The sequence below is a fragment of the Zootoca vivipara genome, chromosome 2, assembly GCF_963506605.1.
Source record: "Zootoca vivipara chromosome 2, rZooViv1.1, whole genome shotgun sequence".
NCBI classification, from domain to species: Eukaryota; Metazoa; Chordata; class Lepidosauria; order Squamata; family Lacertidae; genus Zootoca; species Zootoca vivipara.
Window position 1 is genome coordinate 97,613,310 of NC_083277.1, and position 25,940 is coordinate 97,639,249.

The 25,940-nt window shown below is 45.2% G+C and overlaps 1 protein-coding gene across 1 annotated transcript in view; it reads left to right on the forward strand.

Moving 5' to 3' along the window:
* The window catches only part of BAIAP2 (BAR/IMD domain containing adaptor protein 2), a 134,506-nt gene extending 109,564 nt beyond the window's left edge, over positions 1 to 24,942 (forward strand). Inside the window, exons 8-13 of the mRNA XM_060271059.1 lie at positions 90 to 372; positions 2,351 to 2,552; positions 4,861 to 4,929; positions 6,533 to 6,683; positions 10,180 to 10,214; positions 21,201 to 24,942. Coding sequence (XP_060127042.1) covers positions 90 to 372; positions 2,351 to 2,552; positions 4,861 to 4,929; positions 6,533 to 6,683; positions 10,180 to 10,214; positions 21,201 to 21,270 — 810 coding nt within the window. The 3' untranslated portion in view covers positions 21,271 to 24,942. The remainder of the gene's footprint in view (positions 1 to 89; positions 373 to 2,350; positions 2,553 to 4,860; positions 4,930 to 6,532; positions 6,684 to 10,179; positions 10,215 to 21,200) is intronic.
* Positions 24,943 to 25,940: the final 998 nt, after the last annotated feature.

Genomic DNA, 25,940 nt, shown 5'->3' on the forward strand with positions numbered 1-25,940 from the left:
ATGCTTCAAGGGCCAGGCGCTCTCCAACCCTGCACCGAAAAGGTTTCATGGATGTGGCCAGCTACTTTGCAGTCCTTGTTTACTGAAAGCTAACTGTCCTTCCTTCCTTCCTTCCTTCCTTCCTTCCTTCCTTCCTTCCTTCCTTCCTTCCTTCCTTCCCCACCCGACTACAGCGAATGTCTGCACAAGAGACCATCCCCGTAATGAATGGTGTCTCCAGCTCAGAAGGCGAAGATTACAACCACTGGTCCGACAGGAAGCCTCCTCAGCCTAAGTCCTTATCCCCACCCCAAACTCAGAAGATGAGTGACTCCTATTCCAACACGCTTCCCGTGCGCAAAAGTGTCATGCCGAAAAACAGCTATGCAACCAGTAAGTCAGTCTCTCTCTCTCTCTCTTGAGTTTACTGGCACGTTCTGTATTCTGTATATTTGTATTTCCAGTGCCCTGCATTTTGATGTTTGGAGTGTTTGCTGTAAGCCGCTTTGGGCACAGCTCATTGTGCAAAAAGAGGCATATGAGTAAATCCAGCCATCATTCTCTCAGCAGGCAAGTGGATATTTAGACAACCTTGCAGCAAACTCTCACCGTTTTTTTTGTTTTTTTGGAGTGAACCATCTTTCTGATGCTGGGTGGAATAGCACTGATATTGTTGCAACATCAGTGAAGTGGGAGTGGGAGAAGGGGCATTGAAGCACACGGAGGAGGGTGGTACAAAACTTTCTCACCTGGATTCCCTTCTGCCCCATCACCTACAGGACAATAGCGGTAAGATCAGAGCTAAGTCCCTGCCTGTTGTCTTTTGCTGTCAAAAGAGCAGGCAGAGGCTTAGTGCTTAAATCACAGGTAAAAGATTCCTGTGCCTGATGTCACGTGACATCAGGTGACTGGCAAGTGGGCATGGTTTGCCCATAATGGACTTGTGGGGCAAATACAGAGGCTTGGCGGGTCTAATTAGACACACAGCCTGGACATTCTCAACTGTAGCTCTAAAAGGTTCTAGCACACTGCTCCTTTCTGTATAATTTTAGAAGAAAAGAGCCATATAGGGATAGCATCTTTTTGCAGTAACGTTCATAACAACAGCTACAAACTAGACTCCAGTATCTGCTGCTGCTTGGTTGTAGCAATGGATGAGTAACCTCTCTCTGCAGGGTAAGGCAAAGTTCATGGCACTGGACAAGAGGGATGGGTTACTTTACTGTGTAGCCACTGTTCTTTTCTGTGCACAGACCTATTTCTTAAACCTTATTTAATATTTGTTTTAACAAGGAGATTGCTCAGTGCTCCGTGTCCATGTGGGTATTCTGCCAGGAAACTTGCCCAGCCTTTCGTTTCCCTCCTGTCCCTGCTCCTTCGCTGCCATTCACAAGCAGGAAGGAAAGGTTTAGGGCGATGAATGAAACTTTGGGTGCAATAGGGAGCTTTGTTTTGCAATACTGGGGTGTTGGGAAAGCCGCCTTGACCCCAAAGCCTGCAAAATAAGGAAGGAATAATGGGAGAGTGGTCCATTAAGTGGCCGATATTAAGAATTTGCTCAAGGCCATGTAGCACAATTATGAGGAATGCAAATTAAAACATTGGGTTGTTTTCTTGCACACCTGCATTATTGTACTTGTGTTGCCAACAGTGAAGTAAGAGGTTTTATGAATATGTATGAGTAATATTTTAGTTAGGTGGTACTGGTGGCTTGGGAAGCAAATCACTCAATGCTGTTCCTTTTAGGAGGGCTCGTTCACAAGATGTCTCCCATAGATCACTGGCTCGCTCTTTTGTTGTTAGCTCATTCCTTGGAAACTAGTTCTTACAGAGGGACTGCATTTGCTGACACCATCTATCCTTCTTTTTCATTCAAAACCAAGCCTAACTTGTTTGTTAGAAGAATTTTCTTCTGTAACGGAAACAATTCCTCCAAACCAGAACAGAAATCAATGCAATAGCTCTTTTTTGTTAAACCTTTTTGCCTTGAGATGGAACCCGGCAGTTGAATGTGAGAAGAATGGATGACATTGTCAAGCCTTTGAGTTTTCTTCACGTTGAGGATTTAGGTGGCACTTACCTGACTGCCAGTCACCAAAGTCTCTGTGGCTTCAGATAGCGAGGTCAGCAGGGTGCAAATGCATTGGCGGAGCCAATCCGGTGCTCCCACCGGTTGCAACACACCGGCCTCCCCATTGCCTCACCCTTCCGCCTCTTAGTAAGCCACAGCAAAGCTGCTGGTGGGCAGGCAAGTAAATGCCCCTTGCCACACCAGCCACGGCTGGATGTAGGCCAGCTTATGAAATCCTCTCCAGGACGAGAGCCAGTTCTGAGAGCCAGCTTTGTTATTCCTTTTCTTTCCCCACGCCAGCTGAAAACAAGACTCTGCCCCGTTCCAGCTCCATGGCAGCAGGGCTGGAAAAGAACGGCCGGACAAGAGTACGAGCCATCTTCTCTCATGCTGCCGGCGATAACACCACCCTGCTGAGCTTCAAGGAAGGAGACCTCATTACGTTGCTAGTGCCTGAGGCCAGAGACGGGTGGCACTACGGAGAGAGCGAGAAGACAAAATTGTGAGTGCGGTTGCTTCTGAGTCTTGAGAATGTGTGTGTTGGGTTGGGGGGGCATCCCTCTTAAAAGTGTTCATTGGGCACCTTCTTCCGAGTACCAGGAGGCAGTACTTCTGCCCTGCCTCTCTTGCACTCAGGTGTCTCGACTTCTGAACATTCACACGCATAGCATAGCCCAGATCAAAGCTGGGGTGATGGCGTCTGTGTTGTTGGTCCAGTATCTTACAATCGTATAAGAAGGTAGGGCCAGAAAGCCAAGCACAAAAAGTTCCAAAACTGTGCAAGCCAGTATTTCTTGGGGAAAAAACAGTGTATTTTGTGCATTGGACTCTTCTTCACACTCTCCTTCTTTGAAACACATCATGACATTCCAGTAAATTGGGGTGGGTAAGCATTTTTGGGGCCCAACTCTCTTGAGAGCCACAGGACAGTAGTGGGTGTGGCCAAAAGTGGTCCACTCCCCATGCATGGATGTACATCACTGTCACCCCTTCTCTGGTATATTATAGTGCTAGAGCAGAGAACGGGGGGCGGGGGGTTATTCCCTATTGCCCCCTCTGTGCTGCAGCCCTCTAGTGGCGAAGGGGCATTAGGAATAACAATCAACTACAGTAATACCTCCGCGAACGTCCGCCTTGGCTAGCGTCCATTCCGGCGAATGTCTGCGGCAAACCCGGAAGTACCGTAACGGGTCACTTCCGGGTTTGCCGCTCGCGCATGCACAGAAGTGCGGAATGGCACTTTACGTGCGTGCGCAGACAAGGCGCTTTGCCCTGCATCCTTTTCGGCTAGCAGCCGGGGCTCTGGAACAGATCCCGGCCGCAAAACGATGTACGACTGTAGTGGGGAAAACGGATAATCAGATCAGTCTTCTGATGAGCAGGGGGAGACCTGCATCTTCTTAATGGCGCTAAACTGGGCAGAGAAGTTGAAACCTAGCACCATGATGACAATGAAAATTGCTTGGTGCTCTGATCTGATTATCTGGTTGTTGTTTTTTTAACCCCCTGAGGTAACCAAGCTGGGCCCAGGGGACTGGATGAGGCATGCCAGTTCGCCACTCCTGGCAGTAAATGCTGCCTATGGCCATTTTGGAAAATATCCTTTACACTTTTTATCTTGTGTGTGTTGCACTGTGGTTGGAGTTTGGTGTGCCAACGTGTGGAGCGTGTAATGAACAGCTCTGCCCTCTGCTTTGAAGCTCCCACACTGTGGAAGCAAGAAGTCTTAACCAGTGCTAAGCATGCCAAAGGAAAGTTAAAAGGAATGGCAGAAATTGCAGGCCTTTTCACTCCTAGAGTGTCTGTGGCATAACATGGAACAAAAGCTGTTGCTTGCTTAGACTGCTACAGTAGGGCTTGCTTTTTTGCACAATATGTTTGCTAAAGAGCAGAGGAGAGCTTGTTGCTTGGCAACGGTTGTGTAGGTAGGTAAGCTCCACAATCTCAGAGTGTTTGTGAGCTCTCACATAACCAGGATCTTGAGTCTTAAAAGGTCCTAAATCTGGAGCTACAGCGTTCTCCAGTATTTCTCCCAGCAATTACCATTCTTTCCAGGGAGTCTGGGAAGAACTGAATCTCTAAGCGTAAGAGTCAGGTGGCCTGCTTCAAATGGCTATTGCCCAAGTAAATTGCTGGCCTGATAAGTAGAATTGGGCCTTGAAGCCTTTAAGGTCAAAGGAGAGTTCGCTGACATGCACTTGAGTTAATAATTTAGCCCAAATGGATGCCCACACGGTGAGAGGTGATGGATAACGTTTATTGGTTGAAGGGCCACATTTACTCTTTGACAACCCTTCAGGGGCCACATGTCAGTGGTGGGTGTTGGATGCTGATCAGTTGAGGAGGGGTAGCTATTGCAGATCCTTTTTCATTTGGTGTTGATCTCATGACCGGGGAGGAGGTGGTCTGCACCCCACCACCCCCAAGTCAAAAGCCACTCGCCTATCAAAAATACAGAACATGCCACAAGAAAGTGTCCAAAATTACCTGGTTCAGAAAACATGGTGTAGAACAGGCAACCCCAAACTTTGGCCCTCCAGATGTTTTGGCCTACAACTCCCATGATCCCTAGCTAACAGGACCAGTGGTCAGGGATGATGGGAATTGTAGTCCAAAACATCTGGAGGGCCGAAGTTTGGGGATGCCGGGTGTAGAAGTTGAGGCTCATTCAAAATGCACAAGAGCCTTGAACCTGGGCAAATTTGACTGAGGGAGGTAGGCTGCCCAGTGCTGTGATTTTAGCAGTTTTAAGTGGGGTTTAAGAGAGAGAAATAACTTTCAACTTCTCCTTCTGTTAATCTGTACTATAGGAGAGGCTGGTTTCCTTTCTCCTACACACGTGTGCTGGACAGTGAAGGGAGCGAAAGGTTGCACATGAGGTAAGAAGGTTGTGTTGTCTGCTGGTTTCCACAGAAACATGTGGCATTTGAATTTATAGAGATCAACCCCACCCTTGCTGAGCCTGAATCAGTACTTGTCTTGTATTGCCCTCTTTCTGGCTCCTCTTTTGTCAGTAACCAGCCGTACCTGCCTCAAGTTTGTCAAACCAGTATTGCAGGCTTTGCTGTGAAAATATTTGGTGTCTGTCTGCCTCCCCCCCCTCTTCCTCTCTCTCTCACACACACAGGGAGAGAGAGTAGGAACAGCCCAAAGCAAATATACTTTTGATGGAACGACTCCTATCACAATGTTTTGCTAGTGATAAACACAATAGGCCCGAATGACTAAAATTGAAAGAACCCAGGCCTGGGTGTGGGGAAAACGATTCCTTGAAAGAATGAAGAAAAATCTGCATAAGCAGGTGCTATGGCCTCTTGGAGTGTCAGAGAGAGAGAGAGAAAGAGAGAAGTTTGCTGGGCTTGTAAGCCTGCATTGATTCCTCAGTTGAAAGTGAGGAAGGGGTCATTTCACAGAAAGGAAGCATTCAGATGATTTACTTATTTGTTTTATTTAAGATGGTTCTATACCCCACCCTTTGGCTTAAAAAAAAAAAAGCTCACAGAGAGGCTTACAGAAGTCAGTACAAAGCTGGTCCCCGCTCCTGGGTTTGCAGCCTCGAAACGCACGACACAAGAGGAAAAATGAATGGCAGGGAGGAGGGTTAAAACAAGCTCAAGCACGATTCCTTTAGTGCACTCACATCGTTCTGAATATGCAGTTTCTGGCAGTCTTGAAGACAGACAGACATGTCCTAATCAAATAAAAAAAATCCTTCAGTAGCACCTTAAATACCAACTAAGTTTTAATTTTGGTATGAGCTTTCGTGTGCAAAATTAAAACTTAGTTGGTCTTTAAGGTGCTACTGAAGGAATTTTTTTATTTTGTTTCGACTCAGACCAACACGGCTACCTACCTGTAACATGTCCTAATCAAATGACAGTGGCAGTTCTCACTGTCTTCCCCTTGATAAAGAGCAGTCCTTCCTTGGAAGCACCTCCCTGCCCTCCTCATATTCGGGAGCAGAGCAGGGAACAATATCCAGGCCAAGAGGGACAAGGTGGCTCCCGTTACACAATTCTTCCCTCAAGTCAGCTGACAGTTGGAAAATTTCCAGGAGGGGACTTGATGGATTTACCGCCCTCCCTTGCCAATTTCACTTGGGGCTGCCTTGCCCTCCCTTCAAGTCCTCTTCTCCCCTCACCCCAGATCAAATCCAGGATCATAGCTGGTGACAGGCCAGGAGCACAAAATAACTCATTTCCTCAGGCAGCAAACTTGATGGTAATTGGCTTCTCTGGCCATCTCAGGTAAGACGGGCATGAAGAGAGCAAATTGCTGGCTTAAGTGCTGGGAAAGTACTCCTAGCAAAAATTCTGTGAAGTAGGAAGTTGTTGTAATCATTGCCATCAATTTATTTACACTATATCCCGCCTTTTCCTCTGACGGGACTCAAGCTGGCTTACATATAAAAATGAGAAGTGCTAAAAACACAGAAAGCCAAATTTTCTATGTTTGGTAAGCAAATTGTATTTATTTATTCAGCCAAGGGAAAAGCAGTAGCACAGGGAACCTGCTGGACAAAGATGACATCCCCCCTCCAGATTACAGCATGTCTTCCCGAGCTTTCCAGTCACAGAACGTCAACACCTTCAAACAGAGGCCGTACAGCGTGGCAGTGCCTGCTTTTGCCCAGGTGAGGAACCTTACTGGGAGGGGAGAGGCGCTGTCTGTTGGTGGATGAAACCTGCCTTTAACTGCCTGCAGCAAATTTGAATTTTCAAAGCATGAAAGCATTTTATTTTCCTGGTGTCAAACTGCTGCTTTTCTTTTTTTCAGAGAAAGCTTATTGTTAAATCTAGAGCAGGGTTTCCCCAAACCTGGGCCTCCAACTGTTTTTGGACTACAACTCCCATCATCCCTAGGTAGTGGGGACAGTGGTCAGGGAGCTACTTCACAGCTCTGAGGAAAGAGCTTGCAGCTTCTGTCTAGACCTGGGATGCAGATCAACAGGACTACAACTCCCATTGTCCCTGACTGTTGGCTCTGCTGTGGCTGCTGGGAGCTGGAGTCCAGCAACATCTGGAGGGCCCACAGGCTCCCCACGCCTGTTCTACTGGCTGGCTAGAAGTTCCAGCATGCATGAGAGAGAGGGTTCCAAAACTGAGAGGTCACCTGCAAGATGTGTGGGCCTGTGGTTGGGAGAACTAACCTGCCTCACCTAGGCAATAAAGCTGAAAGCAGCTATATGCCAGGCTGGTTTTAACTGAGCAGCACTAGCAATATCTATTTAGGGTTTATTCCTCCCTGTGGGGACAGAGGAGTAATTGTGGATGGATTTTACTGGGGGTGTGAATTATTTGCATTTTGTGGAATGTTCACTGGGCTGTATGCAACAAGATATCCAAGCCCTTCCCCCAACCTTTCGGGGTATATTCACTTGGGTTTCTCCCTACCCCCGTGTTTCCTGTTGCCTATAAAGTATTTGGAAACTTCTGGAGAGTAGAATGCTGGGAGGCAGTAAAGCCAATCGCTCTCGATGCAGCAGCTAAACCTAGCCTCTCTTTATGGCAGACTCTAGTTTCTTGCATGTGCCGCACCTGCAGAAAATGAAGTTGCCCTTGTTTTCTGTAGCCAAGCAGCAGCAGCAGAGCTGGGCCCAAAGCACAGAGCTGCGTCTGCGCCTTGGGTGGATGGGAGGTCGTTTTGCTAAAAGGAGTCCTGGTTGAGGCACTGCTGAAGTGAACATTCTCCAAGTGTCTGTTTTCTAACCTAGGTCTTTTTACGAGCAGGTGAGGCTTAACTTGCCAACAGGTGCTTATGTTCATTATTTGTAGGAGTACGTTATGCCCTACGGTTGTGCAATAAATGAATATTCCAATGGCCTCTGCCAACTGCTACCTGCCTCCTACCAGCCTTATCCTAGGTCAACAGCCGTAAGTCCCAAGAACGCAATGTTTCCATTGGGGTTCCTGGGGCCTGTTTTCTGCCTGCTGCATCTTTGTGGCTTACCCAACATGGGTAATCCTGCCTCCTCTCTCCTTCCCATCCTCATTCTTCCAAAAGGAGGCAGTGACTTGCATTTTGGGGGAAGTGGAATGAATCAGAAGGAGAAGCACGAACAAAAACTATGGAGGATGAATGAACCCATTGGGAAATTATCAATGGGTGAGGCACAAAGAGTGGCAGTAAAACAGCAACGCAAATACCCAACTGGTAACATTTGGTCGTTCTATGAGTGTCTACTGCTAGAAATGGGTTGCTCACCGGTCAACAAAGCTTATTTTTCCCCTTTCAAGTTTTCAAATAGTAGAGAACAGGTAGCTAATGTGGTGTCCTCCAATTGACCAGTTGAGCAGCTGTGCTGCTGTTTGGTTGAGTCTAGTCTTCTTGACTCTCTTGAGCCACAGCAGTTGCCATTGTAATGCCCTTCAGAAGCAGCTTGATTGCCAAACTTTGGCCATGTGGACTGGGGCCGATGTGAGTCCCAACAACTTCATTCGTTCCCCCTGGTACAAGTGAGCCTGGCAGACTTGACTAAACCAAATAAGGCTAGTTGTTAAGTAAAAAGGTTGAGGGGATGGATGGAAGGATGCAGATAAAATCAACCAAGGTGATTGGATAGCAAAAGGAGGCTCATTGGTTGGAAAATGTTTGCTGCTGAAGCCTTTTTTTTCTCCAAAAGGTGTACTGTTGTTTTGAGCTGCTTTGAGCTCAACTTTGTTGTTAGTAAAGCAGGATACAAATATTAAATCAACGGCAGATAATCGGGGGTGATTATTGCTGTCTAAAGATATTTATAGCTGGGACAAAACAGCAGTATTTTGGTTACAGAAGAAGCTAGGGCAGTGGAACCGACAAAACTGCAAATTTTAACTGAGCATTAAACTACAAAACAACGGTAGTTTTGTCATTTGTCCAGAACAGGAAAATAGTTTGGTTTCTTAAATGAGTGGTTCTGAGGCTTTGACTTGGAAGCCTCCCTTCCCACAACCCCAGCCCCATTGCAGATAGATGAAGGTTTGTTAGTTATTACTGCCAATAGGTTCTGTGGCAAATGACTCTTAGTGAGACTTGGCTTGGGTTAAGAGGTAAGCATGGAGTTCGAACTTGATTGAGTGTTGCCCCAGGATTTGAGCTACAGGACCGTCAGCCCTGAGCAGCTGAAAATTGCTACCTGGTGGGAAACCTTGATATTTCTGTCCAGAATAGTAAGTGGTATTTTTAAGTAAGGAGAAGGAGGAAGTGACCAGAGTTTTCCAGGGAACATTCATAGTCCTCCTTGGCCCTCCTTGCATAGCTGCCAAGTTTTCCCTTTTCTCGCGAGGAAGCCTATTCAGCATAAGGGAATTTCCCTTTAAAAAAGGGAGAACTTGGCAGCTATGCCTCCTTGGCTTGCTGCATTTGGCTTCGCTGCAGCAAGCATAGCCTGCAGGGTTTGAGCAGGGCTGGGTGTGTTCAAAATAGAAGGCACACGCATGCCTACTGGAGTTCTCCAAGCTCTCAATTTCCCCCTTAAATGTTGATGGGACTTTGAAGTGCATCACATCCAGGCTTGTGATTTGACTTCTCCTGGGACCCATTCGAGCAGGAAAAATAAGTGTCCGTCATTTTCTTTATATGTACCCACCGGAGCATGGGGATGAAAGAGGCAGGCTTCACTTCTCCGTGTGCCGCTGCTTCTGTTTCATCCATCTCACTGATGCTTGGAAGCCATCGCTTTGGCGTTTTTCTTTTGAAGATAATCCTCAAAAGAGATGAGACTATGCAAGAGTCCTGTGCTTGCTTCCACCAGACATTGCAATGCCACCAACCTGCTTTTTTCCACAGGGTGTTTTTGCAACAGCAGCAACCTGCACTGCAACTAAAAGTTAGAGATCTCTGCACTGCAACTAAAAGTTAGAGATCTCTTCTGCCCCCAGTCAAAGCCGAAATGTCAGAGCTCGGTTTTTATCCTCCTGCTTCTACAGCTTTTGCTACCCAAAGTCTTATTCTGGTGAAAGGGACGTAACTTTTTACCATTCACTCTATGGCTTTGGTAGCTAAATCCTTCTTGAGACCCAAACACTATGCGCCAGAAAACTTGTTGATTGTCAGTGTTGATTTTATTTTTCTTCCATTGCTATGTTTTGGCATATGTGGTTTCTTCTGCTGACTGACACCCTTGCTTTTTTTTTTGTTCTCAACCACAGGGACTGGATGACTATGGAGCAAGACCCTCAAGCAGGTAAGAGGCTTGGACTTTTGAACCCATTGTAGATACATAAACACACACACACACACACACACACACACACACACACACACACACGGGAGGCAGCAATATCTCTGGATTGCATACAGCCACTTCCCCACACAGGCACAATCATTCGGCGCACCCTGAAAACGGGAATTTCCAGCCACCTGCCTTTAAGTACAGTATACAAGGACTGAGTTTAGGTTTTGATTTATTTACATTTATTTTATCCCTTCTTCTGCCTGGAGCCCAGCATGTGCATGGATACTAGGTGGTCTCCCATCTAGGCAACTATGGCTTGTTGAAGCAGCAGTGAGCTCAATTGCTCCTGCTTTTTCCTCTCTTTGTGAATTCCTTGCAAACCAGAGTTAAACTGTGGTTTTTCTGTCTTGGTTGGTAGGGAGCAGCCAAGTACATGAGAGGGCAGAAGGTATTGGGGGGACAGGATACCACTGGTAGCAGCTTTCTGGACTGTAAAAAGAGTTCACTTATAGCAGAAAGCTTTTAAAAAAAGCTAGCTATTATAGGAAGCAGAGACTTCAAAACCCATGGTAAGGCAATACTTTTTATTAGGGCCAATCAAAACGTCACAGAATAGTGAGCAAGCTTTCAAATTCTCCATCTTTTTAGTTGTTAAGCACATGGCAGATGCCCACTGAGCCTGCAGCGAACCTCAAAAGCACAGTGGGAAAGCCTAATAGGATCTTTCACCTTTTAGTAGTCTCTCTCTCCATGGCCCCCTGCAAGCTTCCAGACCAAAGGGGATACTGCATGGCACTCTAGATGTGTTGCTCCTTTGGTTCTTGTCCATCAGATGCTTTTTCCTTTCGTGGTGGAAGTGCGGTTTGGCAGTATCCTGTCCTTTTTCTTTCTATTCCACAGTGGCAGTGGCACTTTGGTATCAACAGTGTGAGAGAAGGAACCTTGACTAGAAATGGCAGCCGCTGCTTGGAAGAGTTTTCTGCTTCTCTTGTCTTTCTTTCTTTCTTTCTTTCTTTCTTTCTTTCTTTCTTTCTTTCTTTCTTTCTTTCTTTTTCTTCTGCACAATTTCCTCCCAACTACCCTCTTTAAAACAAATAAATAAAAAAGTCGCTCTTCTCCCCCACCCTGGATTTCTAACTCTTGTGATCGTTAAGGAACCCACGGTGCTGCAAACCTCTCCACACTCCCTGCCATTTGCAAAAACAAAAAACACCCTTCCGAGTAGAAAATTAATCAAAATGGGAATTGTTATATTTTGCAGCAGCGAAATCCTGCATCTCTCTCTCTCTCTCATTCTCTCTCTCTTTGTACTTTGTAAATGGTTTTTTAAAAAATATATATTATATATATGTATAAAAAGATAGTCCACAATTCCTTTTCAAAGGCTTTAATGTGAGCTGCACATTAATAGCAAAATACATGGATATTTTTTCCCCTTAAAAAAGAAAGAAAGAAAAGAAATATCTATATCTGGCTATCTAGATGGATAGTTATAGATAAGATATATATCCAGGAACAAATATGCATGGCCTATGGTGTACGTACTGTTATTTCAGATATCTTTCTTTGAACTTTACCATGATGCCGGTTTTTTTCTGTCCAAAAAAAGGGGGGAATGTGCACAGAGAAGTTTATAGGGAGGCTGGCTGGCAACCCTCAATGGTTCTTTGGTGGTTGCTATGAAAAGGAAGTACAGTGGTACCTCTACGTACGAATTTAATGCGTTCCAAACACACATTCATAAGTCGAAAAAATTTGTAAGTCGAATCCCATAGGCATGCATTGGGAGAAAAAAATCGTAAGTCGAAGCAACCCTATCTAAAAATTCGTAAGTAGAAAAAATCCTATCTAAACCGCATCCAAGATGGCGGACGGAGCTCCATTCGTAAGTAGAGTTATTTGTAAGTAGAGGTACCACTGTAGATGCAAGCGTGGGGTGGGGAGAGAGAGCGCAGAGTCTGTTTTCTCAGTGAGGATTGGACTGTTAACATGATCCAGCCAACTGAACTGAGCACCAACCCAGTATTCCTTTTTAAAAGGGGTTTGTTTTATATATACATATAATATATATATATATATATATATATATATTGTAGGAAGGTATTGTTACCTCATGGTTAGCACTCTGGGGTAGTGGAGCCAAGTTGGGATTTTTTTGGGGAGGGGGGGGATATTTTGTCCAATTATGCAGCTTTCCAAATCAGTCCAAAGACTTTTTTTCTTTATGAAAGTGAAGGGGTGGTCCTCCCCGCACCCCACTTTTGCGCAGATTGGTGGGGGGGGGAGGGATGGAAACAACCACGCGTGTTTGGGGGGCGGGGCGGGGTTTTGAACTTTTGGTGATTTTGGGCAAAGTTCAGTTGCTTCATTTCCTAAAATGCTGTCAATCTTCTTTGTGTGTTCTTGGTTAACTTCAGAGGCAAACCGGGTAGGATTGGAGTTAATGGCTACTGGTATTGCTTCTTCAATCACTGAACTCTGTGAACGTGGTCCCCTCCCCCCTGTTAAAGACTTTGAACACTTTCAGTTCCTGTTGCAAAGTCTACAGTGTAAAAGCTGTATTCCTATGACCCCAATGTGATTAAAAATGAATAAATAAGACAGACAAAATGAAACTCAGAACAAAATATTTTATCTGTATTGGAGGCTGCTGGCAATATTATCTTGACTATATGTACATATATATAAAAAAGATCTATCTCTACACACATAGTAAAAGTTTTATTTGTTTTATATAATGGACTTGGGGCATATGTAATAAGAACCTCCTTCCATTGTTGTCATAACTTTGCTCAAAAAGACTTTTTACATCCAGGGTATTCTGTAGTAAAAGAATCGATGTAGAAAACAACAAAGCAAAAAAATATATTAAAAATTACACAAAACCTGTGTTAAGGATTGTAAAAGTGATGGGGGGGGAGTTCTGTGTTTTTTTTATAAAAGAAAAGAAAAGAGTAATAAATAATAATGATGACAAATAGTCGAAGAGAAATGTGCCCTGTACCGAGATGTTTGAATAAAAGTTTGATTTCCTGCATCGAGTTGGGCTTGGGTGATTTTCTTCAGGGTTGTTTTTTTTAATAAAAAAATTGCCTTTGTCATGAACAAGTCCTGCAGTCAACAGTGTGTGTTGCAGGTATTTTCTACAACTCTAGGATGCTGAAAGAGCCCATCCTGCCTTCACCAACCTTTCATCCTCTTTCCTGCTTCATCCTTGTCCAACTGTGATCTCTTGAATGCATGGAGTGCTTTTAATAGCAGTTCCCAGTAACCTTTTCAACAGTCCTAAGGATCAAACCGTAATCATTCCAGTATTACAAATGGAATGCTGAGGCTGAGAGAGCAACTTGCTCAAAGGGGCAAGTGGGGCATCTGCGCTGAACCTGAGCTTTTAACTCTCATCTCCTAAATCCAGCAGAAAATTCTTTCCAACAAACCACACAGGTCAGCTGGCAGAATATTAAATGGGATATTTGTCAGGGATTTACCATGGGAGAGCTTAAACTTTGACTAATTTACTCAGCACCATATGGGATAACCTGTTCAACTGAATTGTCAGGGTTTGTTTGTTTGTTTGTTTGTTTCCTTAACCAGTTTTTGTCCCTGCAGTTGGTTGTTTTCATCATAGCAACTTATTATCGTCTCACTGCATAGCAACTACTTTAGTATAGTCAGCAAGTAGCCTAGCTTCACTAACAGCTGGTCACTACCATACAGAATTGTGAGGATACTTGAGGGTGCAATAAGCTCGGCCTCTCCCTGTGACTATATGAAATAAAGCTGGAGCAAGCAGTTGCTTTTCTTCCCACGGCAATGTTATATCCATGTGACGATCGAAATTATCACACAGTAGCTTGGCTGCCTGAAGGTTTCAGCATGAAGAGGCTCTGTACAATTATCACCATGCGTTCTTTGTTGTGATTTGTCACTACTTTCCCAAATGCCTCACGAGTCTTGAAAGTTATGAAGAGCCAAATAAAGGGTGACTGTTCTGCAAATTTTATAGAAGAGGAAATAGAGTGTGGGATGTTTTTGGAGGATGACGTTTAAGCCTATATTCCAAGGAGTCATTTCATTTTAGCCTCTGGCCAGTCTAGAAAGGACCAGAGCCTCGATTTCTCTTCCCTACAGTTAATCCTAATTTTAATTGCCATTTAATTGCCACTATATGTTGTACAGTGCAGTTAACAAATACAGCTTGCTCAGAAGAAACCCCTCTCACCTGAACGTTGCATGTCGAAGGGGCATCACCAGCTCCGGCTCTAAATAACTGATTCCTCCCCAATTGTTTATGGAGTGTGCGTGCGTGCGTGCAAAGTACAGGTCTACAAACAGCCTCTCTATTTTTCCATTACAGCTCAGATGTTGAAGTGGCCAGGTTTTGAGAGGTGTCCCTGACTGTATAGTTGTAAGTTCATCATTTTTTTCCCCCCACATGCCAACTGCTTTCCCTTTGCCCCCACCTCACTCCTAAGAGCGCTCTGGACAGACTCCTTTTCAATGCTGGTGAAGGGTGGAACCAGAATATGGGGGTGGAGGGTGTTGCCCACGGAAAAAATTGCCGCTGCTAAACAGCAACGGACACTATTGGTGAATTCCATTCTCCACCGATGATCAGTCAGTTCAGAGCTTGACTCACTCGCTTTCCACTCGGTCCACTGGTTGAAGTTTCTTTGCCTTTTTCTGGTTGACGGAAGCTGGATTCCCTTTCCTCCTCTGACCTTTGGAGCAGTTTTCCGTGCTTCCCTTTCTGTAATCCACTCCTACGTCCGCACAACTCCTAGCATAATGCCTACCCCAAACCTCCATGCTCAATCCTCCCCCCTTTTTTTCTTTTCTGCTACATCACTCCTAGGGTTGAATTTTCCATTGGGTGCATCTAAATCTGGGCAGCTCTGGGGTCTATCTGGTTTCTAGCTTATTATTAGGAAGCTTTTTGCACAGCCGTAGTGATAATCTGCTAAATTCACTGGACCTCGGGGCCACTGGCTTTTTTACCCCCTTTAATGTGATGGACCCTCTCTCTTGTTTCTTCCTGTTTGGTTTCCTGTCTTCCTGCCCAGGGCTCTGCCCTGGAACACAGGAGATCCAGTCCAAAAGTGCAGGATCTGGACATTGACGAACAAAAAGAGCCCTGCACCAGCAATGTCTTTCCATTGACTTATGGGTTACAGCAACTCCATGTGCATGCTGGGAAATGTGTGTATGGAAATGAATATTGAGTTGCTCCCCCAACACTTGAAATCATTTGGTATATCCTGTATGCACAGAGGGTCCCCATACATGTAAGGATATACTCAATCAAGCTGACAAAGAATTAAGTAAGATTTTCTGCACAGCTGCTCATGTTTTCAGTGATCTCTTGTTTTTGCCCTGTGATTCCTACACCAATATATGTATATACACTTGGGTTTATACTCCCCACTAGAATTCAAGTCCTAACTACCGTATGTTGTTGAACATGCTGATCTGGGTTACATTAGCCAAGCCAAGTATGTTGATCCAACAGAGTGGGACAAAGGAGGTAATCTCAGAGCCAGGGTAGAAGTAGATTCAGTTTCTGCTCTCCCTGCCACCCCAACTCTCCACTGAACCTCCAAAACTCAAGGAAGTGGCTATGCTGCTTCTATCAGGCTCTGGCGCTTACCCCTCCTTTTCTCGTTTGCCATTACAAAAATAGTTAACTATTCTTTGATGAGTCACAGTGTGAACAATCTTCAATACTTTCTCCTCCTGTTTAAGTTCCTTTCAGCTTCAAGAATCTATTTTAGCATCCCCTGGGAGAAAAATGATCTTAGCCTCTGCATTAATTAAGTTGGGAATATTAATTGCCTGCGCTTTAAAAATAGGATAATTAATCTTTGCTGCTGCTGTGAACTGAGCAGACCTTTTTTTTAAATAATCTGCTCCGGCTGCCAAAAGAGGTGCTTTGCTCCGGAAGAAGGGGGGGCACTCCTATCCATACCTGGATTAGGGTGCCTAGTTTTCCCCTCTCTTTTTCAGACTGGGGTTTGGGGCTGCTGCCTTAGCTTTTTGTACTTAGGTGTGATGACAGGACACAAAATCATTGAACTGGAAGGGACCCATGAGGCCGTTCAGTATAAACTCTGCTGCGTTCAGGATCTGCAATGCAGGGTTCAGTTACAGCATCTCTGGTTAAATACCTTCAGCAATACAATCTGTTCTATTGAACAGCTTCTGCTGTTAGCAAGTTTCTTCCAATGATTAGCCAAAATCTGTTTTTCCTCCTAATTTCTAACCATTGGATTTTAGCTCAGCGCCTTGGAGCAATGGAGAACAAGTCTTGCTCTATCAAAAGTACCTGTGGAACCATTATAACAAACCTGTTGTTTTATTATTGTTTATATTTTGAATTAGATACATGTGGGGGCTCCAAAATCTTTTAAGTACTTAGAGCCTCTAAAGCAGGCATCCCCAAACTATGGCCCTCCAGATGTTTTGGCCTACAACTCCCATGATCCCTAGCTAACAGGACCAGTGGTCAGGGGTGATGGGAATTGTAGTCCAAAACATGTGGAGGGCCGAAGTTTGGGGGATGCCTGCTCTAAAGGATTTGATCCAGCACTGCCTAAAAAATGCCTTCTCTCTTCAGTGATTCTGGTTTGTAGATCTTCCCATCCACTAGAAACTTGTGGAAGTTGCTAAAGCCATTAGATTCCTATTTGGAGGTGCAATTGATTTTTTTGAGAATCACAAGTGCCCTAAACTGGTGTTTTGCTGTGTGAGCATCAAAACCTAATCTTGATGTTGTGCTAACGGTATCTCCAGAATATACTCTTGAGAATATTCTGTTAGGGCAAGACCATCTGTTACCATTATTATTTATCAATAATCTGGTAATGTGAGTGGATAACATTATTTTGCACTCCTCATTCATTTGGACAATAACATTGAAATAGGTCACTATTATTATCTCTTTGGGAAACAAAGCTAATTTCTCTGTCCAAGGCCCTTCTAAGAAGCGTTGGTCAAGCATGAGTTTAAACCCCTGGTGCAATATTGGCTACCAGTTTGTAATTCTAGATAAGATTAAGCCATTGCCATACATGCCTATTCCCCCTTTATGAAACCATTGCCCAGTCCTCTTTTTTTTTTAAAGCAAAATATACACCCGTTAGTTTTTGAAGCATGCCTTAAATTTTAAACCACAAGGCAGTTAGTTCACCATAAAATAGACGGGTTCCTGTCTTTTCTCAGCATGCTCTCCTTGAATCAACTGTACATGAGCCAGCTTGTAACGCTGGTATCTCAAGTACGTTGTATATTGGTTTTGTGCATACTGTGGGGATGCCGAGCTCCTCTTTTTTGTGGGTATTGTGTGATGCAACACACTTTCTCTCTACTGTGACAGACTTAGCAAAAAGGTGAATTCTATCTTGCATCTCATTTAACAGGTGGTTCAAAGCTGATCTATCTGGTTTGGGTGCCCTAATTCCTTGGTCCTCAACCTTGGGCCTCCAGATGTTTTTGGCCTACAACTCCCATGATCCCTAGCTAGTAGGACCAGTGGTCAGGGATGATGGGAATTGTAGTCTCAAAACATCTGGAGGCCCAAGGTTGAGGACCACTGCCCTAATTTGAGCGTTCATACTTGCCAAATGTCTGTGTACCCAAACCCTTGGGAGAGTTCCCCCTACCATTGTGACTGACATATCCCTCAGAGCACTCTTAACATTGGGAAGAAGAGGGAACAGTGTGTTTTTAAGTCTGATGGCAAGCTAGGGCCCAGAGCTAGCCTTCAAACGTGGCCTTTGCAGAAGTTGCAGCATTCTTGACTTTTGCCTGCAACATGGACATGACAGTCACTGAGAATTGTAAACTTTGAAGCTCAAAGGAATGTAAATGCATTCAAGGTAGAAATGGTTCATAACCCAATGGGTTCTTGTGAAGGAGGATTCTGCCTACCTGTATATTGGGAAGGGGTGGCTAACCCAGATGTTGCTGGACTCCGAACTCCTGTTGCCTCCAGCCACCATGGCCAGTAGTCAGGCATGGTGGGAGTTGCAGTTTAACAACATCAGGTGGGCCAGATGTTCCACCCTTTGCCATGAAGCATTCTGAATCTGGAATATAATGTACGTTGATGTTGTATCTACCTGTATGTTTACAGTGCAGTAATACCACGGGGAAATCATGGCACAAAAATATGGGGTGCCTCTTTAGGACAGTTGTGACAACAGCAGAGGGCTGGGTGAGAGAGAGATATAAAAATCAAGACAAATAACAGGCATTGGCAATCCAAAATTCATCAACAGAACTAGGCAAAAGAATGGTTCCCCCTCACCTTGAAGAAATTGCCTGCCTATTACAATAAGCACCAGTCTGTATTTTGCTTTATTTCTCTTTTAGAAATAGCAGGCAATGTGGTCTTAACATCTGGCCAGTTTTGTGCCACCTGTTTCCTTTCAACATGTGGCCATAACTTGATCCGTTCAGCAATAATTGCTTTCAGTCAGCCTTTTCCCCCCTGCAGTTGTGACCGTAACTGTGTAGAAATGGCATTTCATAGTTCTATGGCAGTTCTCCTTAAGCCAGGCAAACGGCTCTCGGCTAAATATGGTAAGTGTTAGGACAAAACAAGCGCCTTCGTTTCTCAGACCCTTGCAACAGTGGAAGCAGCATGAATTAATTTTATTTACTTCCCCTAAGAGGAATCACCCGAGGGCAGTTTGGAAGTGCCATTGATTTTCTTGGATGTGGGAAGCTATGTGTTAATGGCTCCCTGTTCAGGTCTGGGGAGAGATTTCCAACAATGCTCCATCGCCTAAAACTGCAAGAAACAGCCCTTCAATCCCAAGCAGCGACACAGAAATGGCAAGTGTAAATAAGCACTCGACTTTCAAGCGTATCCCACCTGCCTGTATGTTGAGACCACACTGGATTGGGGAGGGACAAGAAGACACTGCATGAACTCTGGAGCAGAAAGGCATTACTTCGATAAAAGGGAGTTGGTTGTTTTTGTGTGTGAATGTTGTGTGCTACCAATGTCTAACATGGGATGTTATGTCTTAAAGACTGCTGTCTTCAGAGGGAAGGCTGCAGGATCTGAAATTTGTTCTTCCTGGCTCAAAACCCAGCCGGTTTGGACAAACTTCAAGCACCATTTCTATGCTGCCGAACCACGCTCTGCAAATTGTTGCCTGTTGGAGAGCAGCTGAAGCGACGCCCCCTCAGATCTCTCTGTGCCAAGATAGTTCAGGAATGCAGTTAGTTATTGGCTGGAAAGGCCTCCCTCACACCCACCCGGCGACACTAAGTCAGGCTCTAGATTTGTCTGTGGTGGAGCAGCCTGCACCTGAGAGTGTGGCAGGCTCACAATAGTTACGTGTTAGCGAGTATTTGGAGAGCAGCAGCTTGCCCCAAATTGATGCAAGATGTTCTGGAGGAAGCAATGCTGTGCACGTGGGTGTGGCGTAAATATCAACAAAATGTGACTTTTTGCCTGCAGGAGGGAGGCACGGGTGCGGAGGGAGAAGTAAGAGCAGCATAATCTGAAAATAGTCCAGTTGCTCGGGAGAACCTAGAAAGCAGCGGTGCAGTCCTGGAGCAAATTCCTCCACTGGTTTGGCCAGTGAAAAGTAACCCGGTCACAAGGGTGTAGACCTTTCTGCGCCTAACCTTGCCCAAACTGAGTGACGGATAGTCATGCCCCCTTAAGTGCAAAAAGGCATGCTTAAAATGGAAACTCTGTTTACAGGTGGCTTGGATTTGTGGAAGAACAAACAGGACTTGCAATGAAATGGTGCCGGGGGGGGAGGGCACTCCTATTCAGGGTTCCAGTCTGTCAGCCGTGGCCTGTTCCATTCCCCCTCCCTACGTGGTTCTGTTTGCTCCACTGCAACTGCTAGTCTTTTGTGATCAGTGAGCAGCATACTTGGTCCTCGTTGGTATGTTTCCGCCTTAAGCAATTCCCCCCCCCCCTAGTTTGAGCTTCCCTAAAGCTTGATGATATCCCTTGAATAGTGCCTTATCGGCTACAAGTGGACTGGCACTCATGCCTGAACATCAGAAACAGTTGTGGAAGAGTCCACCAATTTTTTTTGAGGGGGGGGGAGTGGTGTTTAATATTTTAATCATTGGGACTCTTCATACCAGCTTGAATCTTGAAGGGACTCGTAGTATTTTTCTTGGCCGTCTCTATTCTACGGACTGTTGGCAGCTTGCCTTTTTCCTGCAGGAGCTTGTTGCAATTGCCATGGAAATGCCGCCGACGAAGTAATTGGGGCTTAATCACACCCCAGCCAGCTGCAACATGCAAGAGTAATGACCACATTGGCTGAAGCAAACATATTGTGAACGTGAACCAAGAGTATAATGACCCAATGCATGGCCCCAGTACATATGGTAATTACTCTTGCATTTTACGGGTCCGGCAAAGATGATTTACTATCGGGAGAGAGGGATTCTTTTTTGTGTGGAATCTCCACAGCAACCTTACGTACCGGTACTTCTTCACCCAGCAGAGTTAAAACTAGGGAATTCTCTAGCGCAAGATGTGGCGATGGCCAGCAGACAGGCTCTTTTTATATCCTAAACTCTCAAAAGATCTTTTCTGTTGCAACTTAGGGGAGCTTCCACTTTAGAGATGTTGCAAGTGCTCATTGGTTGTGTATGTGTGTGTGTTGCTTTCTGCACAAGACAAACCCGTGTCTATCCATGTGTCCTTGTTCCTAATCGCTTTCACGACGATTTCCACTCCCAGTTTTAAATAGAATTGAATGCCAACGTTGAAATGCTTTGCCATTAAGATTTGGCCATCTAGGGCAAAGATACCTTCCAAGTAGTTAAAAGGTTTTTGTCCAAAATTGATGCTGTCTTGATTTTTCAGCAGGAACTGTGTTTCTAGTGTGCACTGTGCAGGCGTCCTTGTCGTCCTTGTTGCATCTCTCATTCTTTCTGTTGTCTCATTGGGTGCAGGCCAATTGGTCCCTAAAATTCTTCCCACTAAAGCTGAGCTTTGCTTTCTCTCTGCAGGAATCCTTTTGCCAATGTCCAACTCAAACCAACGGTGACGAACGATCGTTCCGCTCCTCTCATCAGCTGATCTCCAGGGATATTGGGCGACGGCGGGTACCTCGCACCTTTTTATTTGAGTTTCACCTGTGTGGCATTTCTGTGGTGTCCTTGTAAAGCACATGTCTATCTTTCCACAACTCTTTATTTTTGTAGTTAGACTGAATCTCAGCCCCCTGCTTGAGAAGCAGAAGTTGGCGCACTCGTTTTCTTTATTTTTGTCTTTAGAAGATATACCTTGGCCTTTGGAGTGATAAGTACCTCAAAGAGTACATGATGTCTCTGTTGTGAATGGAGAGATAGAACTATGAACCAGGCCATGTAGTCTGTTCTGTTATAGACTTACGTTTGAAACCTCCTAAGGGTGAATAAGCTAGGAAAGCTAGTATGAGCAGGACGAGACATTCTGTTTTGCAATTATCTTATTTCTCAGTTAATTTCTTGTGGAGGTCTCTTGGCACAATCAGAACATGTGGATTTGAATAAACTGAGCCTCTGGACTTCAGTGGTTGTCAGTAAAAGCATTAGCACTGCCCGGTGTCACCAGACAGCGGCTGCTAGCAGCTGCAAGTCTGTACCACAGCTCTACAGCCAGAGCAGCGCATTATATGGACGGAAGACTCATTGGCTATACATCCCTCTTTTGATTTGTGCTGTGCTTTCACTGGGTAGACCACTCTCCCTAAACTTAGTACAGCCAGACTCCAAAAGCTGTCCCCTCTAGTTATCCTTTTAATTTTCATGACCAGTCCAGATCGCTGCAAGTATGGAAGGAAGTAAAAGGCAGGTCGAAATTCACAAGGCAGCCATCCTGTGCCTGATCATAGTCAAATGGTTATGTATGCATTTTTCATGTTGTGTGCACATGGCTATGGTGATGGTGCATCAAGTAGGGAAACACCCTTTTGAGTTGCTTTTCAGTGAGCAACAGCCCCTTATCACTAGAACAACTTGCTAATTAACTAGGCTGGGGGAGAACCCTAACAGTTAACAAAGCTAGCTTATCTCTCTCTCTCCTGCCCACCCCTCTTTCTGCCCTGAACTCCTCTTCCAGTGGACTTCTTCTCTACACATCCTGCCTGGTGCAGTGTTTCAGTGTCCATGCCACAGGAAGGAGACGGCTTAGGCAGCCTGGCCCCAGTTTGGTACTGCAGGTCAATGCCATTAGTATTACTCTGGGCAGTGAACCAGGACCTTGCAGAGTTCCTCTTTTTGCTGCTCTTTATAGTCTGCTTTTCTTTTTAAGATGCCCTTGCATTTGCCTTAACTACAGGGGTGGCTAAGTTGTGGCCCTCTAGGCTTGTTGGACTCCCTAGGTTTGTTGGCTCCAGCCATCAGGGTCAGTGGTCAGGGATTATGGGACTTGTAGCCCAGAAATACCTGGAGAACCACAGGCTAGCTGCTCCTGCCTTACAATGTGAATGTTAGAATATTTTCATAAGAAGCTTTTGCATATGCTGTTGAGCTGGAGGGATCAAAGTTCCCAAAAGCTTCAATGCACAGCACTCAGTGTTGCATGGCTATCCCTGCAGGGTGATGTTAGCGTGCACTTCCAAACTGGAAAGGAGGGATCTGTGCTACTGTCTCCCCTAACAGCAGCAGTCAACTTGCAGATCACTCCCGAGGTCACAGGATTGGCTTCTGATGCGCATTCATCATTCCTGGCCAAGTTTCCTCTTGCTTATTCTTAGACTGGAGTTCATCCGCAATCTGTCTTCTAATGAAAGGTAATCCAGCCATCCATGCTGGGAAGTGGCAGCTGTCTCTCATCCCTAAAGCTACCACGAGATAACTTGGGCACCTTAGCACCTCTTGTAGTGGAAGGAAGGAAGGAAGGAAGGAAGGAAGGAAGGAAGGAAGGAAGGAAGGAAGGAAGGAAGGAAGGAAGGAAGGAAGGACTAGCAGGAGCTTCTCTTGGAAGCTGGGTGAGAAGATGAGCCAGGGGCCTTGTATCTCTTTCCTCCATGCATGGGAAAGCAGCTTGGTGTGTTTGAGTAGGCAAACGTTTACCAAAGAACGGTTAAACGGGCCCTCTCCTTAACTCTTGCCAGTACTCTTTAATAATAATAATAATAATAATAATAATAATAATAATAATAATAAGCAGCATTAGGGGACAAAAAGCAGCCACATGTGGATTCAAGTTGAAGAATCACAGAGCTGCCTTGCATCATTTGGTTCTCAGATAAAAACACGCATGCAAATTGAGAAGGTTTGAGGATTAGACTCTGTGCCCTCACTTTTATATTAGTGTCTTAAATAGATAAATAAATAAATGGCACCCACAGTGCCAGCCTCACATTTAGAGGGGCTGAGATCTCGCTAGTATTCTACGTGGAAAGGCACCATTGCTTGCATTTTTACTGATGCTCATGATGTGCTTCCATACATGTCTCAACAACCTTTATTTTTGTACAGGCATAATGTTATTTTAAGTACAGACCAATTATTGTTTGTTCCTGTTTGGGACAGGTAATCTGGCAAATGCCGGCCTTGGCCAACAGCTGTAATTCTAGGCCGCTCCTTACTTATATGAGCAGGTCCTGTGTTGCAGCCAGTGTGTCTGAGTGTATCCTGCCCTTCCTCCCTCTGAAATATATTTCTCTCTTTCTCTCTCTTGCGCTTAATAATTACCTCAGGGCTTTGTCCACAGGAGTGTGATGAGGTTTCTCAGCCAGAGCTTTATATTTTTAGAAATGGCACAGAGCCATACTATGCAGAAAGGTCAAATTCTACTTAGATGAAGAGACTCTAGCCAGATTATATTATTATTATTATTATATTGTTATTTCTAGCTCTTTATTCACACTTGTCTCAAGCCAGCAACAAGGGTAGAAAGTATCCCATCCCAATGTAGTAATGGTTGCAGGAGTGCAGCGCAGTTTGCAGAGTAATGTTCTGGCAGAAGTGACCAAGATGCGGGCATCTTGGACTTCAATCTCCTCTAGGTTTCCTAGCTTAACATGCCCTCTGACCCTCTGTGCAAAGGCACACCATGTGAACTCAAGGCTTTTGAACACCATTATGTGCCTAAGGGACAAAGTACTAGTGTTGCATGAGAAAAGGAAGGGCTGTAAATCTCCAGTTAAAATGTAAGCAACTCAGAGATGGGCATGTTTAACGTGTTTTTGAGAATAAGGAACAACCATACGATCGGCATGTTTCGATCCAGAAGTGCCCTGTGACTTGCCAACATTTCGCGCTGGAACAGGGACACTGAGCAACTGCTTGTGGTATCAAATTTATCTGTCTACATCAGCAACCACCACTGCCACCCAGAACAGAAGGAAATACTGGCTCGTAGCAAAAATGAATAGAAGGTACCAAACACTTCAGCTCCTTGTGGAACACTGAAAGGGCTAGTGGAAGTACCTACCTACAAGATTACGTAGGCGACCTTCATGAATACTTACCGCTGGCAAGCCCCCATCTCTCTTCTCTTTTGCTCCAGCTTGAAGGCTAGTGCACGCCTGTCATTGCTGATGTAGCCACACGTGCATTAGCATAGCTAAGTCTCCCGTTTATCACGGGAAACCCCCATATTTTGTTACCGTTTCCCGCTGTTATCCCGAATTGATAATATCCCGTAAAGCTCCTGCCGGCGGCCATGTCCCGGCTCCTGGCTGTCTGTGCATGTCTGGACATGCGCAGAAGCAATTTCTGGGGCCCAGACATGCAGACATGGGCAGCCCGGCACCGGAAGTCACTTCTGCACATGTCTGGACATGCGTAGAAGCGACTTCCGGCGCCACGCCTCCGTGTAGAAGCGACTTCCGGTGCCGCGCCACTGCTGATCCCGGATTTTTCTATCCGGGAGTTGGGGGGTATGGGCATTAGTGCTCAGGAGTTGTCTCTCAGAAATGCAGTGTGGAAGCCATTTAATGCTCCAGGTAAAATGTGCTATGTGGCCTCTCAGCAGCTGGGTCTTCAAAGGAGGCGCAGCACTTCTTTCCTTCCTTTCTTGCTGCTACAGACTAACCCAATTGCATTTGTGAAGCGTTTAGCATTTCTGTAAATTAAACACTTATTTCAACTGAGGGGTTCTTTCAAACACCTCTCCCACCCACACCCACCCCGCAATACTGTGCCCATTACCCTTGACCCTTTATTTCATGAATTAAAATTAAGGAAGAGGTGGACTTGTTTGTATTGGAAGAATTTGTACTATAAGCTAGATAACAAGGATACAACCTCTTCTCCCCCCCCCCAAAAAAAAACCCACACTGGGGCATGCGATGAAAGTAGTGCTTCAAGAGGTTGTACTCAACATCAGATTAACAACAGGCCAGGCCTAGGTACAAAACTGATAGGAATCTGGTGGTTTAGCCTGCTCCTCGCTAGCAAATCAATAACAAGGCCCCCTGTACTAATTAGGGCACCACTATCCCTCCTGTAAGATGCAGAAGCAATGGGGGTAAAACATTGCCTAGGAAGCAAGCTGTGGATATGTGTCATGTCACATGACCTGCAAGCTTCACCAGTTTGCTCTAGATCAGGCACCCCCAAACTGCGGCCCTCCAGCTGTTTTGGCCTACAACTCCCATGATCCCTAGCTAACAGGACCATTGGTCGGAGAAGATGGGAATTGTAGTCTAAAACATCTGGAGGGCCGAAGTTTGGGCATGCCTGCTCTAGAAGCTGCTTAAAAAACAAGCCCACAATAGCAAAAACCTCCACCTTTGTGCTCCCTTCCCAGCCATC